At 37.9% G+C, this 17,069-nt stretch overlaps 2 protein-coding genes across 3 annotated transcripts; both read left to right on the top strand.

The window, feature by feature from the left end:
- Positions 1-10,279: 10,279 nt before the first annotated feature.
- Positions 10,280-12,678, top strand: LOC113312998. The gene is made up of 5 exons (XM_026561730.1): positions 10,280-10,446; positions 10,523-10,619; positions 10,706-11,055; positions 11,912-11,996; positions 12,172-12,678. The coding sequence occupies exons 1-5, from the start codon at positions 10,280-10,282 to the stop codon at positions 12,676-12,678; spliced, it is 1,206 nt and encodes a 401-aa protein (XP_026417515.1).
- A 1,754-nt stretch (positions 12,679-14,432) lies between these two features.
- On the top strand, positions 14,433-16,423 carry LOC113311086 (50S ribosomal protein L4, chloroplastic-like). Of its 2 annotated transcripts, none has more exons than XM_026559936.1 (2): positions 14,433-15,393; positions 16,109-16,423. In XM_026559936.1, exons 1-2 carry the CDS (start codon positions 14,559-14,561, stop codon positions 16,141-16,143), a joined length of 870 nt encoding a protein of 289 aa, XP_026415721.1. In that variant the 5' UTR covers positions 14,433-14,558; the 3' UTR covers positions 16,144-16,423. The 2 variants fall into 2 exon arrangements, with proteins under 2 accessions (XP_026415721.1, XP_026415722.1); XM_026559937.1 differs by having other exon boundaries at positions 14,434-15,393; positions 16,112-16,423.
- Positions 16,424-17,069: the final 646 nt, after the last annotated feature.

Genomic DNA, 17,069 nt, shown 5'->3' with positions numbered 1-17,069 from the left:
CATAAAAACCAAAGTTTTCCAAATGTTTCCCTAAAAACCAAAATTTTCCCAAAAATCCAAACCCATTAAAAACCAAATTTTGGGCTTTGTAACATAGTTACTTAGCTTTTGAGCCAATCATGTCTAGATTTTGGCCTGCTTCGGGGAGTGGAAACAAAACACTTAGAGAACTTGCTTACGGGATCCTCCCCCATTCCATGATGTCAATAGTTATAGGAATTATTATGGACATTTTCAAAGTCCCGAGCCTCAATACATGAACCCTAATAACTATTCACACATGCATCATTCATCACAACGTGAAAATGAACATTCTGCTAGAGCCTCACTCACACAATCATCACTTATGGATCAAATAGAAGCTCGAATCACGGCTTTAGAAATGCAATCACATGAGGAATCTGTCACATCTAATTTTCTTAGGCAACCTGAAATCTATGCATGTCCCGCATGTGGTAGTTTAGACCACCCTGTTGAGAATTGTCATATTTTGCATAATTTTAGGCAATCTAGAGAAAATCCAAGGTATGAAATGCCCATAAATTGTGAGAATGGTAGTCATTGGGACCATAATCAATCCTTTGAGGGTTGCGATCAATATTTTGTAAACCCTAATGACCATGCACACATGTACCATTCACCACAATTTGAACATGAAGAATTTTGTACTCCCATGAATTTAGACTCCACCACAGAAGCTTTAAGACTCTGCAAGCAAGACTATGATAGATCTACATCACGAATTCATGCATATTTAGATCAGATGTTGCTTCACCTACAAAAGGAGGAAATTCATGAGGAAATGTATGTTGTCCCTAATGAAGTGTCTAGTCACATTCATGTAAATAATGTTGAATATGAACCTAATTTAGAGGAACATGAATCGACTAATGACACCACCACTGTTAATAAGGACCAATATGCATGCTACCATGATGATGATTATGATGATATGTTAGAAGAACATGAAAATATTGTGGAACCTGTTGGTTCAAAAACATATGGCTTCTCGCCCTCGACCTTCATGCATGTTGTTCTTTCTAATACTCATTGTAATTCATATGATTTTGATATTGACATGGGATTCGTACAATTATTCTGTGAAGATGAGCATGACATAGGAATAGTTGAATCTTCTGTAGACACTAATATGCATGAAAATATATTTGATGTGTCTGATTCTCTACCTAGGTCACATTGTGATATTTCTCCTGATTTGCCGATGCATGAGAATAAATTTGTTGATGATGTTGATGACTCTGATTGTGATCTTGCCAATTTGTTTGATGATTGTGAGCATGTTGTGACACGTGTAGAAGACTTAGGATATGTTGATGTGATTAGTAATGATGTGCCTATCTTCCTACATAAGTCACAATCTGTTGGCCTTCCACCCAACCTAGATTTGGTTTGTACCCATATTGTCAAACCGACTTTTCTGAGAGTCCCTAATCTAGGTTTGGAACTGTGTGCTTCACAAGTCCTCTTGGACTATTTTGCTTCTAAGTATAATACATTTGAGGAACCACAGTTGGAATTAGCATGTTTGCCCGTCCCTAGCACAGTTCATTTCGAGCTAGACCTTGTGCATAATGAACCCCCAAAACTACGAGATTTTGTTTCCAAAATTTTATCCGTTGAAAAATCCAGGTTTGGGGGTAGCTCATTTTGTTTCACAGCTTCACTTGCATGCCTATCATATTATTATTGTGTGAAGCTGTTGAAACCTCTACACTTTGTCTTTTGGGTTGATCCTCAACTCTTTAGATTGTTAGTGTATGGTGAATTTTTGTATATAATCCAGTAGATAAAATTTCTTACAAACCCTTTTGTTCCTTTTGTATATATTTTGCTAATCCAATATGATCTCGGCTGACATATGTTGGATTCTTGCCTTGAATAACGGAGTTCTAATATTGCTTTCGCCGAAATCGGGTATTCTCTTTCCTTTTTCTCTACTCAACATGATCCTCTTCATATGTTGTATTATAATTTTGTTCATATTTTGAAACATTGAGGACAATGTTTAGTTTAGGTTTGGGGGTGAAAAGTAGATACTTTGATAATATGCCATAATTGAAAACAAGAACTCATTCTTTTTGAAAAATTAAAAAATGAAAAAACATAAAAAATGGAGCTCATTTACCTTGAAATGTTGACTCTTGTGCAAATATGTAATTATTAGGAGTCTTAGTCTAGATATTTAGGCACCCTGATTCTAGCACAATTCACATAGTGATAAGAAATTTGCACGCGCACGATCTACCAATACATGTATGGCCTCGATCTTCAAGGTGTTTGATAGGAAGTCACGATTGCCAATCACTTTAGAATACTGAACGAAACTTGACTAGCTTGTTCTTTGGTTGGTTGGGATAGAAGGTGGAGGTTACATTAAGAAAGACAACCATCGAATTTAACTGGGTGCATCAAAAAGGGCTACCTCTTGCAAAGTGTCATGTAATTTTTTGTTTCTTTTTGTTATGTATCAAAAGAGCTACCATATGTAAAAATCAATTTCAAGTTCTTGTTTCAAAAAAAAAAAAAATATCAGAAAAATACAAAAAAATCAAGTATTTATCAATTCCATCATCTCTTGTTCCAAAAATAAAAGAGAGTAGTCAATGTAAATAAGAGTCATGTAAAGAGTCATTTTGTTGTTTCATTGTAATAAGCAAGGAGGGTGTATGCCATTGATGTACAACGCGAGTAATTGTGAAATACCTCCAACTCATTCACAATTCTCGTAAAGTCCGGACAGCTAGCTAGATTTCGACCTTGGTTCTTAGCCTGAGAAACTATCTCTTGGTGATTAGTAGTCATAACTTCAGATCTTTCTTTACACATGTGTAGATACACTTTACACTCTTATCACATGTCTTTTTTTTGTTATCAGTGCTAGGATTGTGCCTTTGATAGCTAGATTGACATCTCTATTTTGCTGTGAGCTTAACTGACTTGCACATGTCACATTTGATGGAATCTGAGCTTATATTTTGACCTAGAACTTTGTAGGTACGTTCTAAGCAAACCTTCACGAGACTTCAACTCGTCCACTAGGGACACTTAGTGGTTTAAAAGGCTTAGTGCATACGCTAAATGCATTCGAGAGACCAGCGACAGTGGTATAGGTAGGATTTCCTTAGTTTTGTTTTACTTGAGGACAAGTAAAATTCAGGTTTGGGGGTATTTGATGAGTGCTAAAAAGTGCATATTTCTATATATTTTTCTTGGCATTTAACTCATCTTTTGTGCATTAATTCTACATTTTATCCCATATTCTGTATTTTCATTGTTTTCAAGAATAAATATTTTTCTTACTTAATTTTGCATTTTTAGGTAATAAATAAAGTTTGGATGAATAGCAGAGCGGAAAAGAGCAGAAAAGTAGTGAAAAGCCGGGAGGAATTACACAAGGAAACCGCGAAGAATGTTGTGCACAAGACCAAAAGGCTAGAAGTGGGCTTGAAGAAGAAGAATTGTCCTTAAAGAAGATATGGGCTTGGCATACCCAAGGCCCAAAACCCTTACTCAAACACATTTCCACTATCCAAGCCCGTCTCGGATATCAGCCGTCAGATCGAAGCATTTCAGCATCCTACGGTCGCTCCATCATCGCACATCAAACTCCGAAGCCCCCGCTTTACATCGCAACGCCCATCTCCATCTTGGGTCGTCCGTTTTGCTACATCCCTTCATCCGACGGTCGCTCCACGCTTACCTCCGTATCGCCGTTGGATCCACCTACCATCTTCCCATCCATCGCTCCTTGTCGCAGATCATCAAACCGCGCTATCCCCGCTTCACACCCTAGCATCCAAAACCATCGACCCAAAACAAACACCCACCTTCTTCTTCCCCAAAACTCACTTCCCCCAAAATCTTTCTTCTTCCCCCGACAGTTGCAGTCGAGCTCTGCTCCTGCCTCTCTTCCATCTCCACCACGACCACAAGGACACCACCACCATCACCTACCTCTTCCCTAGTCGTGTCTGTCTTGTTCTTAGCATTAATTTTTGATGCTACCAAGAAGACAAACATAGCTAGGGTTTCACAGTGGAGAGAAGAAGGAAATTGGAGCAGCGTTCGAGTAAAGGATTAGCAGAGGAGGAGAAGTACAAGCATGGGTCGAGGCTATTTGCATCAGAGAGTGAGTTTAATTTCCAATTTAAAAATTAGGGTTTCCAATTTAGGGTTTCTGAAAATTTGGATATTTTGTAAGCTATAAAAGGGAAGTGATGTGAGATGTAAAAACTGTTCTTGGACTAGCCAAGTTTCCACCCAATTTGGGTTAGCCTAATTTCAATTGTTCTTGCACTGTTAATTGTCCTGTTAAATTTCAGTTTCAACTGTTAGTTGCATTTTCACCCTTAGTTGCATTTGTTGTCATGTTAGTTTTGAGCCCAATCATGTATAGATCTTTTTCTACAGTTGGGGAATACAACAAATCCCTTAGAGAACTTGCGTGTGGACAAACTTCACGTTATGCACCTCCCATAGACCATGATGTCAATAGTCATAGGAATTATTATGGACATTTTCAAAGTCCCGAGCCGCAATACATGAACCCTAATGACTATTCATACATGCATCATTCGCCACAACGTGAAAATGAACATTTTGCTAGTGCCTCACTCACACAATCATCACTGATCGATCAATTAGAAGCTCGAATCGCAGCTTTAGAAATGCAATCACATGAGGAATCTGTCACATCTAATTTTCTTAGGCAACCTAAAATCTATGCATGTCCTGCATGTGGTAGTTTAGACCACCCTGTTGAGAATTGTCATATTTTGCATAATTTTAGGCAATCTAGAGAAAATCCAAGGTATGAAATGCCCATGAATTGTGAGAATGGTAGTCATTGGGACCATAATCAATCCTTTGAGGGTTGCGATCAATATTTTGTAAACCCTAATGACCATGCACACATGTACCATTCACCACAATTTGAACATGAAGAATTTTGTACTCCCATGAATTTAGACTCCACCACTGAAGCTTTAAGACTCAGTAAGCAAAACTTTGATAGATCTACATCACGAATTCATGCATATTTAGATCAGATTTTGCTTCACCTACAAAAGGAGGAAATTCATGAGGAAATGTATGTTGTCCCTAATGAAGTGTCTAGTCCCATTCATGTAAATAATGTTGAATATGAACCTAATTTAGAGGAACATGAATCGACTAATGACACCACCACTGTTAATGAGGACCAATATGCACGCTACCATGATGATGATTATGATGATTATGATGATATGTTAGAAGAACATGAAAATATTGTGGAACCTGTTGGTTCAAAAACATATGGCTTCTCGCCCTCGACCTTCATGCATGTTGTTCTTTCTAATACTCATTGTAATTCATATGATTTTGATATTGACATGGGATTCGTACAATTATTCTGTGAAGATGAGCATGACATAGGAATAGTTGAATCTTCTGTAGACACTAATATGCATGAAAATATATTTGATGTGTCTGATTCTCTACCTAGGTCACATTGTGATATTTCTCCTGATTTCCCGATGCATGAGAATGAATCTGTTGATGATGTTGATGATTCTAAGTGTGAACTTGCCAATGTGAGTGATGATTGTGAGCATGATGTGACATGTGTAGATGAGTTAGAAGATTTTGATTTGATTGATAATGATATGCCTATTCTTCTACCTAAGTCACAATCTGATGGCCTTCCACCCAACCTAGATTTGGTTTGTACCAATATTATAAAACCAATTTCTCTGAGAATGCCCAACCTAGGTTTGGAACTGTGTGCTTCCCAAGTCCTCTTGGACTATTTTGCTTCCAAATATAATACATTTGAGGAACCACAGTTGGAAATAGCATGTTTGCCCGTCCCTAGCACAGTTCATTTTGAGCTAGACCTTGTGCATGATGAACCCCCAAAACTGCGCGATTTTGTTTTCAAAATTATATCTTCTGTAAAATCCAGGTTTGGGGGTAGCTCATTTTGTTTTACAGTTTCACTTGCGTTTCTTTCCTGTTATTATTGTGTGAAGCTGTTGAAATGTCTACACTTCGTCTTTTGGGTTGATCCTCAACTCTTTAGATTGTTAGTGTATGGTGAATTTTTTGTATATAATCCAGTAGATAAAATTTTAAAAACCCTTTTGTTCCTTTTGTATATATTTTGCTAATCCAATATGATCTCGGTTGAAATATGTTGGATTTTTGCCTTGAATAACGGAGTTTTAATTCTGCTTTCGCCGAAATCGGGTATTCTCTCTCCTTTTACTCTACTCAGCATGTCCCTTTCCATATGTTGCATTTTAATTCTTTCCATATTTTGAAACATTGAGGACAATGTTTAGTTTAGGTTTGGGGGTATAGAGTAGATACCACGATAATATGCTATAATTAAAAACGAACTCCTTCTTCTTTTTGAAAAAAGTGAAAAATTCCAAAAAAAATTAAAAAATCAAAATTCAAAAAAATTAAAAATCATAAAAAATGGAGCTCATTTACCTTGAAATGTTGACTCTTGTGCAAATATGTATTTTTATTAGGAGTCTTAGTCTAGATATTTAGGCACCCTGATTCTAGCACAATTCACATAGTGATAAGAAATTTGCACGCGCACGATCTACCAATACATGTATGGCCTCGATCTTCAAGGTGTTTGATAGGAAGTTACGATTGCCAATCACTTTAGAATACTGAACGAAACTTGACTAGCTTGTTCTTTGGTTGGTTGGGATAGAAGGTGGAGGTTACATTAAGAAAGACAACCATCGAATTTAACTGGGTGCATCAAAAAGGGCTACCTCTTGCAAAGTGTCATGTAATCTTTTGTTTCCTTTTGTAATTATATCAAAAGTGTTTCCTTCTTCCAAAAAAAAAAAAAAAAAAAAAAAAAAAAAAAAAAAAAAAAAAAAAAAAAAAAAAAAAAAAAAAAAAAAAAAAAAAAAAAAAAAAAAAAAAAAAAAAAAAAAAAAAAAAAAAAAAAAAAAAAAAAAAAACGATGTATATATTCAGAAAAAAATATCAGAAAAATACAAAAAAATCAAGTATTTATCAATTCCATCATCTCTTGTTCCAAAAATAAAAGAGAGTAGTCAATGTAAATAAGAGTCATGTAAAGAGTCATTTTGTTGTTTCATTGTAATAAGCAAGGAGGGTGTATGCCATTGATGTACAACGCGAGTAATTGTGAAATACCTCCAACTCATTCACAATTCTCGTAAAGTCCGGACAGCTAGCTAGATTTCGACCTTGGTTCTTAGCCTGAGAAACTATCTCTTGGTGATTAGTAGTCATAACTTCAGATCTTTCTTTACACATGTGTAGATACACTTTAAACTCTTATCACATGTCTTTATTTGTTATCAGTGCTAGGATTGTGCCTTCGATAGCTAGATTGACATCTCCATTTTGCTGTGAGCTTAAACTGTCTTGCACATGTCACATTTGATGGAATCTGAGCTTATATTTTGACCTAGAACTTTGTAGGTACGTTCTAAGCAAACCTTCACGAGACTTCAACTCGTCCACTAGGGACACTTAGTGGTTTAAAAGGCTTAGTGCATACGCTAAATGCATTCGAGAGACCAGCGACAGTGGTATAGGTAGGATTTCCTTAGTTTTGTTTTACTTGAGGACAAGTAAAATTCAGGTTTGGGGGTATTTGATGAGTGCCAAATATTGTATATATTTATCCCTTTTTGTTGGCATTTAACTCATCTTTTGTGCATTAATTCTACATTTTATCCCATATTCTGTATTTTCATTGTTTTCAAGAATAAATATTTTTCTTAATTAATTTTTGCATTTTTAGGTACCAAATAAAGTCTGGATGATTTGCGGAGCAGAAAAGTAGTGAAAAGCCGGGAGGAATTACACAAGGAAGCCGCGAAGAATGTTGTGCACAAGACCAAAAGGCTAGAAGTTGGCTTGAAGAAGAAGAATTGTCCTTAAAGAAGATATGGGCTTGGCATACCCAAGGCCCAAAACCCTTACTCAAACACATTTCCACTATCCAAGCCCGTCTCGGATTTCAGCCGTCAGATCGAAGCAGTTCAGCATCCTACGGTCGCTCCATCATCGCACATCAAACTCCGAAGCCCCCGCTTTACATCGCAACGCCCATCTCCATCTTGGGTCGTCCGTTTTGCTACATCCCTTCATCCGACGGTCGCTCCACGCTTACCTCCGTATCGCCGTTGGATCCACCTACCATCTTCACATCCGACGGATCTCCTCGCTGCGCATCAACTTCAGATGATTCCGCTCAACACCTTAGCCATCAAACCCATCGACCCAAAACAAACACCCACCTTCTTCTTCCCCAAAACTCACTTCCCCCAAATTTCTCCTCTTCCCCCGACCATGGCAGACACTGCCATGTCCGCTCCGCCGTCTCCATCTCCACCACGACCACAAGGACACCACCACCATCACCTACCTCTTCCCTAGTCGTGTCTGTCTTGTTCTTAGCATTAATTTTTGATGCTACCAAGAAGACAAACATAGCTAGGGTTTCACAGTGGAGAGAAGAAGGAAATTGGAGCAGCGTTCGAGTAGAGGATTAGCAGAGGAGGAGAAGTACAAGCATGGGTCGAGTCTATTTGCATCAAAGGGTGAGTTAATTTTAGTTATTCTCGAAACCCTAATCCTGCTGATTTGGGGATTTTCAATTTAGGGTTTTGTTGTAAACTATAAAAGGGAAGTGATGTAGGATGTTAAAGGGTGTTCTTGGTTAGCCGAGATACCCCCAAATTTGGGTTAATCACTGTTTAATTTTAGTTTTAATTTTCAATTTAATATTTAGGGTTCTTCAATTTCTGTTCATGTTTGTTCTTTGCTGATTTCACTGTTAATTTTTAGGGTTCTTCTTTTGCAAATTTTCATTCACTGTTTAGTAGTTTAAATGATCATGTTTAGTTCCATTGTAGTGTTAATTATGTTCTGAGTTCACTGCTGAGGCTCAGATGAAACCTTAGTGCACTAATGAATGATGAATTGCTAGGAAGGCCTGTTTTGCTTGAGTAATGGGAAGTAGTTGGTGCTCTGATATGCCTGTGGGGGAAAATCAGTGAGCAAGCTGATTTTCTTCCCATTCTAGTTGGATGCTTAAGTTTTTAAATCTAGAATTGCATTGTTTAGCTAGGACACAAGGGTGGATTCAAAGCCTTAGCTTAACCCACATTTTGTTTTCACAGTCACTTGCAACTTAACTGTTTTGTTACTTCTTCTCCTCCCTGCCCTTGGCTAACAGCCTTGGTTTATTTGGTTTTGTTTCCTGTTAACTGCCACTGTTACCATTTGTTTCATTGCTGCTCCCTTGCCTTAGGCTAACTGCCTTTGTGCCTCATTGCCACTGATTTTTGCTTCTTTCCCATGATCATTGTTAGTTTGTTTCACTACCATCTTCATTGTCATTGTAAATGCCATCCTTGGCCCTGTGTGATTTTGTTTCCTGTCTGCCTAGAGCCTGCTTTACCTTGTCTGCCTGCACAGCTCCTGCTCTCCCTTTCCCTGCTGAGCACCTGCCTTTGCTCTGCTGCCTTGTTCTCCCCCAGCTGCTACTACTTGCTACTGCTTTTGCTGCTGCTGTGCACTGCTTCTACTGCTGCTGAAGCCACCACTGCTGCTGCTGCTTCCTCTCCAGTCCAGCCTTGTCTGCTGCTGCTCCAAACAGCTAGCTTAGAACCAAAGACTAAAAGCCCAGGTTCATAGCTAAAAAGCCTAGCTCCAGCTAAGGCCCAAATCATACCAAAAGCCCAGGTTAAGGCCTAAGGCCCAGTTCACATCAAAAGAACCCAAGCCTAAGTTTAAGGCCAAAGCCTAGTTCACAGTTCATTATCATTCAAAGGCCCAAGGCCTAAAGCACTTCATCATTACAACAAACCCATTAAGCCCAATTTACTCAAAGGGTATTCCAAGCCCAACAGTTCCAAAGGGTATTCATAACCCATTGGTACCACAACCCTTTGATACCTAAAGCCCAATAGCCAACTAGAACCCAAAATAGCTAAACACTACAAAACACCCCCAGTCTCTGTGGATCGACCCGTACTTGCACGAGCTATAACTGACAACCGTGCGCTTGCGGTATTACTGTAGGCCCGTTTCATTTCACTTCAATTTTATACGCTTTCCCGGGCCCACCACTGCTATAGAAGGATTTTTGGCTGGATGTAGGAAAATCATTGGATTGGATGCTTGCCATTTGTATGGGAAGTATGGTGGTGTGTTACTGGTTGCAACAGGTCTAGATGGTCAGAATGGTTTAGTACCTCTTGGTATAATGGTGTGTAGGAATGAAACCATTGAGAACTGGAAGATTTTTCTCAAAGACTTGAAAGCTATACTGGGTGAAGACTTGCATTTCACCATTATATCAGACAAGCAGAAGGGGATTAGTGAAGCTTGTGACAAATACTTCTGCTTGGATGAGCACAGATTATGTTTCAGGTTAACTTTTATATCCTTAATATTTCCTAATAATGTAAGTTCAATGATTAACTGTTTCTTATTGATAAATTGATAGACATTTGATGAAGAATTTAAAGAAGTATTTCAAGTCATACAGCTTACATGTTCATTTCTGGAATGCTGCCAAATGTTACAAGAAGAGACACTATCAGGTATGCTCATTTCTCAAAACAATATAATGTAATTTCAAGTATTACATACATGAGTTTGATACTATTTATGTCATGTTTGTTTTTAGCAACACATGGATAAATTATTTGCTGAGGATGAAAAAGCTGCACTGTATCTCATAGATCAAAAACCTGAAAGCTGGTCTAGGTCTCATTTCTCAAATGACAGCAAGTGTGAGCACATCAACAATAATTTCTCAGAGTCTTTCAACAACATGGCCAAGCCCTTTAGAGATAAGCCAATCATTACACTTGCACAAATGTATAATAAACTGGTGATGGGTCTTTTCTTCAAGAGGAGGAATGAAAGTGAAAACTGGCAGGATGGTGAGATAGTTCCAAAGGCAATGAAGCTGATTACAAAGATGCAGGACTTAAATCATCTGTTTGAGTTAACTGGAGATGTAAGGGGAAGGGTGTATGTAGGGCTGTCAACGGGTCCGGGTCCTCCCGGGTATCAATGGATCCGGACCCGGACCCTATTTATAAAAGTCGGGTCCGGTTACTAGCGGTTCCGGGTCCGGTTCCTAAATTAGTGGACCCAGAACCGGACCCGTTTAAAACCCCGGGTACCCATCGGTTCCGGGTACCCGTTGGGTATTAAGAAAACACACATAAAAGTTCAAAATTTTGATGTATTTCCCTTTTTTTTGCTTGAATCAAACTTATTTCTATAAAAATTTGGTATTATTTCTTTATTAATGTACTAAATAAAGATTAAATGTAAGAAGAAATGAAAAATGAGAAAAAAATTCAAAACCAAACTAGCAAAATACTTGTAATTTTGCTAAAAAGAGGGATAAAAGAATGAATAACCGGGTACCCGTTACCCGCGGGTACCCATCGGGTATTACCCGTTCGGACCCGTTTAGATTCGGGTCCAATCGGATAATTACCCGTCGGGTCCTAACTTGTTAATGGGTCCAATTTTGGGACCCGGAACCGGACCCTATTCGCTCGGGTCCGGTTCCGGTTCCGGGTAACGGTTACCCATTGACAGCCCTAGGTGTATGAGGTCAGGAGTGTTCATGATGCTGTGTTTGTTGTGGATCTTTCCAAAAAGAGTTGTAGTTGTTTGCAGTGGCAGCTGAGGGGATTTCCCTGTCAACATGCTATAGTTGCTTTAACACCATTGAGACCAAACTGGGTTGAGTAAGTCACACTCTCTTTTCACTCCAATGTTTTGATTTGTTATGTTCCCTTTGTTTTTCCTTGCTCAAGCTTGATTGTAAACTGATAATTTGTGGATATGCTTCCCTGATTTCATGTTGTAGCTACTGTAACCCTGTATACAGTGTGGAATACTACAAAAAGACATATGATCTAGAGTTTGAACCACTGTCAGCTGAAATTGACTGGGTAAGACCACTAGTTTTATTAAAGAAAAATATATTGATTATTGTGCAATAAATATTTAATAATAACAAAGATTCTTGGATTCTTTTAGGGTTTCATACATGCTTTATATAATACACAACCTTTAAGGGTTTCATATCTTAACAAATATCTTCTCTTTCTTCCTCTCTTTGTGTAGAATATACTGGTAGAGTTCATTAATCCTCCTGTTATCATAAGAAAAACTGGAAGTCCAAGAAAGAAGAGGATTCCTTCTTATGATGAAGCTGGAAGTGTGAAGAAAATGAGAAACTGTAAGAAGTGTGGAGTTTATGGTCACTATGCAATAACTTGTGCTGGTGGAGAGGTTGGAAAGAATCCAAAGGGAGAAAAACCTAGAACCTGTGTTGATGGCTCAACATCATCTACTCATGTCCCTGAACCACCAAAAAGGAAGTACAATAGAAAGAAACCGGTTGTTAGTGATTCTGCAGGTGCGTCTACTACTGCTAAGGATGGAATGAAGAACCAAAACAATTCAGAATCTTCTAAACAAGGTGCTGCAAAAGGGAGAAAGAGAAAGGCTTATTCTCAACCTGCTTTCAATCAGACTAATCAACATGTTGGATCTGTCAACAACAAAGTCACCTTCACAGTTGCAGATCCAAAGGGAAAGAAGAAACCAAAGAAGTACATGAAAGTCTGATGGGTTGGTTGTCTCTTTTGTTTTTGTTCTGTGATGGGTTGGTTGTCTCTTTTGTTTTTGTTCTGTGACTGGATCTGAACAATATGGTTGATACTATTTATGTTTCATTTTGGTAATCTTTTGTGAATGGATGAACTGATGCTTTTGTAAGACAATGCAAGTTCTGAAATGGGAGAAATTTTATTATAAAATTGTTGCAGGCTACATTTTCAGATATTTCTTAAATTCCTTGCATATTTCATACACTTTACCCTTCATTGTATCTTTGATTTCAATGACAAGAGCATCTGAAGCCCATCTGAATGCATCACAGGATTTTTTCTTGCACACAAGGTAAGCTATGTTGAAATTATGTTAATTTTTGCATATCTTCAGTTCTAATTGAGAGTTGCAGTTGCTTTAAAGCATTTTTGAACCTTCAGTGAACAACTTGTAACACTATGATTGTCTTCTCCACAGGCAATACAACCATGACCTGATGGAAGATTGATTGGAAGTGCTGAAAAATGGGAAGAAGCTTGAGAAAACCACTTAAAGTAGTTGCAGGTAGGATTCAAGCATTTCAAGAACAAATTTCCATTACTTACATCTGTTTTACACCTTCACAAAGCTCTTACTCCATTACAAGGTACATGCTTGCACCTTGAATAAACCCATGGACATGCTTTTGTTTCATGATCTTCTTCCATTTCACACATTAAACACACTAGCATACTAGTTGAAGAACTTGCTTTATCATTCATACCACCACCCATTTTTCAGATCGGAAAATGAAGAGAAGCAGAAGTATGTGGTTGTGGAGACGTTCATTTATGATTTATGAAAATGAAGAGAAGCAGAAGTATGTGGTTGTGGAGACGTTCATTCACGATTTATGGAGAAGAAGATAAGTGCCACGTAAGCAGTGTCACGTGGGCCTTGCCACGTAAGCAGTGCCACGTACGCACTGGGTGATGACGTATAAAGAGTCATAGTAGCTGGTTGGGTCGAAATAACCGATTCAAAGGACTTTTAGGTCTTTTTAAGTGCACCTAACGGTGCTAACTTTCCATCCATCACTTTTGGTCAAAACTTGCCTAATCTAGCAATAAATAAAAAAAGTGGCCTGAAAATGAAAAACACCAAAAAACGGGCCTATTTTTGTGAAAAGCCCTAACTTTTAAACGGTCACCAAATGTCAAACTTGTATCATACACATCCAGGCCAGGGATGGAGGGACATTAAGACAACTGCAGTCTGCCGACCCTACTTAATTTTGCATAAATATAAATTAGGCTCACTGTTTTTGTAAATTATACATCTTGCAGGGGCAAATACGAACGATAAATTAAAACTCGATTCTTAATGGAGGCAAATTATAAACTCATGGATAAAAATACATCAAATGTATAACATAGATATGTATGACATAGATATGAAAAATGATATAAATTACTCTCTATAATTTAATTAAAATATTACAGTTTTATGTTCACTCAAAAATGATTTAATATCAGTTACAAGGCAGAAAATGAAAAACCGGCGACCTTCGGCCGCCAACCGCTACTATAGGCATCGTCTTACTATGCGAATTTGCCCCCACCGGAGAAGAAGTCGGGCTTCCGTCACTGGCCAGGGGTCAAGGACTCGGGGCATAGGCATAAAATTTTTCTAAGTTTTCAAAAGGGGACTTTTACTGGGGTTATTTTATCCCCTAACAATTCCTTAAATCTACCGCATAGCAGGATAAAAATGAACTTACAGCAAATATTTTCACACAGTAAACACAAACAGAAATGGATAGTGTTGTAGAGAAAAATAAAGATAAAGTTGCAGAAACAGAAGCATAGCTCTGCAACACTCATTCTTGAGCACCTAAATCCTCACCACCACTGCCAACAATGGCTTCCACAATCTCATTCTTTTCTTCTTCAATCTTCTTATCCTCTCCAACTCAAAACCCTAAATTCATCTCATCCTCCATAAAACCCAATTCCTTAAAATCCCAAACAATAAACCCTAGACTCAAAATCAGTGCAAAAGTAGCAACTCTTCCAGTTCTTTCATTCGATGGTGACAAAGTTGGAGAAACATCAATCAACTTGAAATCAGCACCACCAGAAACAGCAAGAGCTGTTGTTCATAGAGGTATTATCACTGACCAACAAAACAAGAGAAGAGGAACAGCTTCAACTCTAACTAGAGCTGAAGTTCGTGGTGGTGGTAGAAAACCATACCCACAGAAGAAAACTGGTAGAGCTAGACGTGGTTCACAAAGAACACCGCTTAGACCTGGTGGTGGTGTTGTTTTTGGTCCTAGACCAAGAGATTGGAGTATCAAAATCAATCGAAAGGAGAAAAGATTGGCGATATCCACTGCGTTATCTAGTGCTACAGTGAATGCTGTTGTGGTTGAAGATTTCGGGGAGAAATTTGAGAAGCCTAATACCAAGGAGTTCATTGGAGCAATGAAGAGATGGGGTTTGGATCCTAAAGAGAAATGTATGTTTTTGATGACTGAAGTTTCAGATAATGTGAGATTGTCTAGTAGGAATATCAGAACATTGAAAGTGTTGACACCAAGAACTTTGAATTTGTTTGATATTTTGAATTCTGATAAGCTTGTGCTTACTCAACCTTCTGTTGATTATTTGAACAAAATGTATGAACCTGAGTATGACACTGACGATGAGGAAGACTATTTCGAGGAAGAGGATGGAGAAGGAGCTGTTGAAGGTTAGTTCATTATCAATTTCGTGTTTATAATCATCAATCATGGTTTAATTTGGTTAAATTCTTGTTGTGTTATGCACTTATGTGCAGATCCTGTTGTTTGTTTTCGGTTGCATTAGAGTCATTTTGAAGTTACAATGTCTGAATTGTAATGCTTGGTTAGAACTTATTGATGCCTTAAAGTGTACCATTTCATTTCATACTTGCCTATAGTTGTTGTTGTTGCGATAAGAAATTTATTGTCGATCATTTGTAAGGGCTTGGCTTGCCATGGGTTGAGAATAAAGAACGATTTTGAATGAATGTTTAAATACATGATATGCATTCAAGAAGAAAAGAGTCTGTAATAACCATATAAGAACCAAAAGTTGGCTTATCTAAGAAACCTAGTTGCAGAAAATGACTTATCTACGAAACCCATTTGGGTAGAGAGGGATAAGACCCTGTAAACGTAGGTGAGTCAGTTGGTCTTGTATGCTAAGCATCCCATCCCTATGCCTACAAGATGGCTGGGTTCGAGCCAAATATAGCATTTCAACCAGTTATATAACTACTCCCCGTTTTGTTTGGAAACATGATTCTCACTAAATTTGTAATCATTTTTGTTCTTCATCTCTCGTTGATAGCACTTTCAACCAGCATTTCAACTTTGATGACTTTTTCTTCATAAATATCTGATAATGTTTTTCTCCGTTTGTTGATTGTTGTGTGAATCAAGAAGATGAAGTTGAAGCATCTGATGAAGTGGAGTGATTATGTCCCTTCTGAAGACATTTGCAATCAATAGGTCTACTTTAATTCGTTTACGCCACTGACGAAAAGAAATAGAGAGAAAGAGCCTTCTTCAGTAAACTACTAGTCGCCTGATAATCATTTTTTTTCTTCTTTTCAAGGCATGTTTATTACCAATCTTGTGGAACTCTTTTGTAATTTTGTTGTGCATTTGATTTGTACAATCTTAAGACATTTTCTCTTCTATGTAATATATAGCTGTTATGGTGATATATTAGGTGAAGTTACTGCTGTTTGATTCTTTCTCCGTATCTTTGATTTTGGCTCACTGCTGCGTTCCGAAAAACTCTTTAGCTACTAATCAGGGTCATTTTACATTTTACGTCGAGGTTTCTTCCTCCACAAACACGGTTTGCTGTAAGTTTTCATTTTTGTTGAGATCTTTTGCAAGAACTAAAACTAACTGCTTTAAATTACTTGCAGAATCAACCAGCATGCCATCGAATTGTACATTTTTTCTTACTCGTCAAAATTTGCAAAAAAAAAAAAATCCTCAAAATTTGTCACCACAAATACAACTTCCGGATGTACAAATCTTGATAATTTAGTTTAGAATTTCATATTCTTGTTTCGGATGTACAACTTTCTTGATTAGCTTAGTTTTATCTTTTTGTTTCTGATGTAAGCCTATAGTTTGTCTCTTTATTGTTTTGTGTATTATTCTGTTTGTCAATGTCGTGGACGTAATCATTTGGTTTATTTTTCTTGCCATGTTTTATGAGTTCCTTCCCCACTCCCCCCTTTTGGAGGATGAGCTCGTTATGTGATAGTGGGGATTTCCGGGGTAGGGTCGACTTTGTTTACGTTCAAAGGTGTGTGAACGAATCTAGTGGTGGGATGTCAGGCGGGGTTTCTCCTCCCCATTTTTCGGTGGAACTCCACCCCCC

This window comes from Papaver somniferum, chromosome 9 (genome assembly GCF_003573695.1).
Source record: "Papaver somniferum cultivar HN1 chromosome 9, ASM357369v1, whole genome shotgun sequence".
Classification (NCBI taxonomy): Eukaryota; Viridiplantae; Streptophyta; class Magnoliopsida; order Ranunculales; family Papaveraceae; genus Papaver; species Papaver somniferum.
Note: the sequence above shows the minus strand (reverse complement) of the source record. Positions and strands in the feature narration are given on the sequence as shown.

What these genes read in the sequence shown, in the direction of transcription:
- LOC113311086 (XM_026559936.1), top strand. Translation starts at nt 14,559, where the DNA reads ATGGCTTCCACAATCTCATTCTTTTCTTCTTCAATCTTCTTATCCTCT. An exon ending in TGGAGAAGGAGCTGTTGAAG is followed by an intron (nt 15,394 to 16,108) that starts GTTAGTTCATTA and finishes GTGTGAATCAAG; the next exon opens with AAGATGAAGTTGAAGCATCT.
- LOC113312998 (XM_026561730.1), top strand. Translation starts at nt 10,280, where the DNA reads ATGGTGTGTAGGAATGAAACCATTGAGAACTGGAAGATTTTTCTCAAA. An exon ending in GAGCACAGATTATGTTTCAG is followed by an intron (nt 10,447 to 10,522) that starts GTTAACTTTTAT and finishes ATAAATTGATAG; the next exon opens with ACATTTGATGAAGAATTTAA. An exon ending in GGAGATGTAAGGGGAAGGGT is followed by an intron (nt 11,056 to 11,911) that starts GTATGTAGGGCT and finishes TTCATGTTGTAG; the next exon opens with CTACTGTAACCCTGTATACA.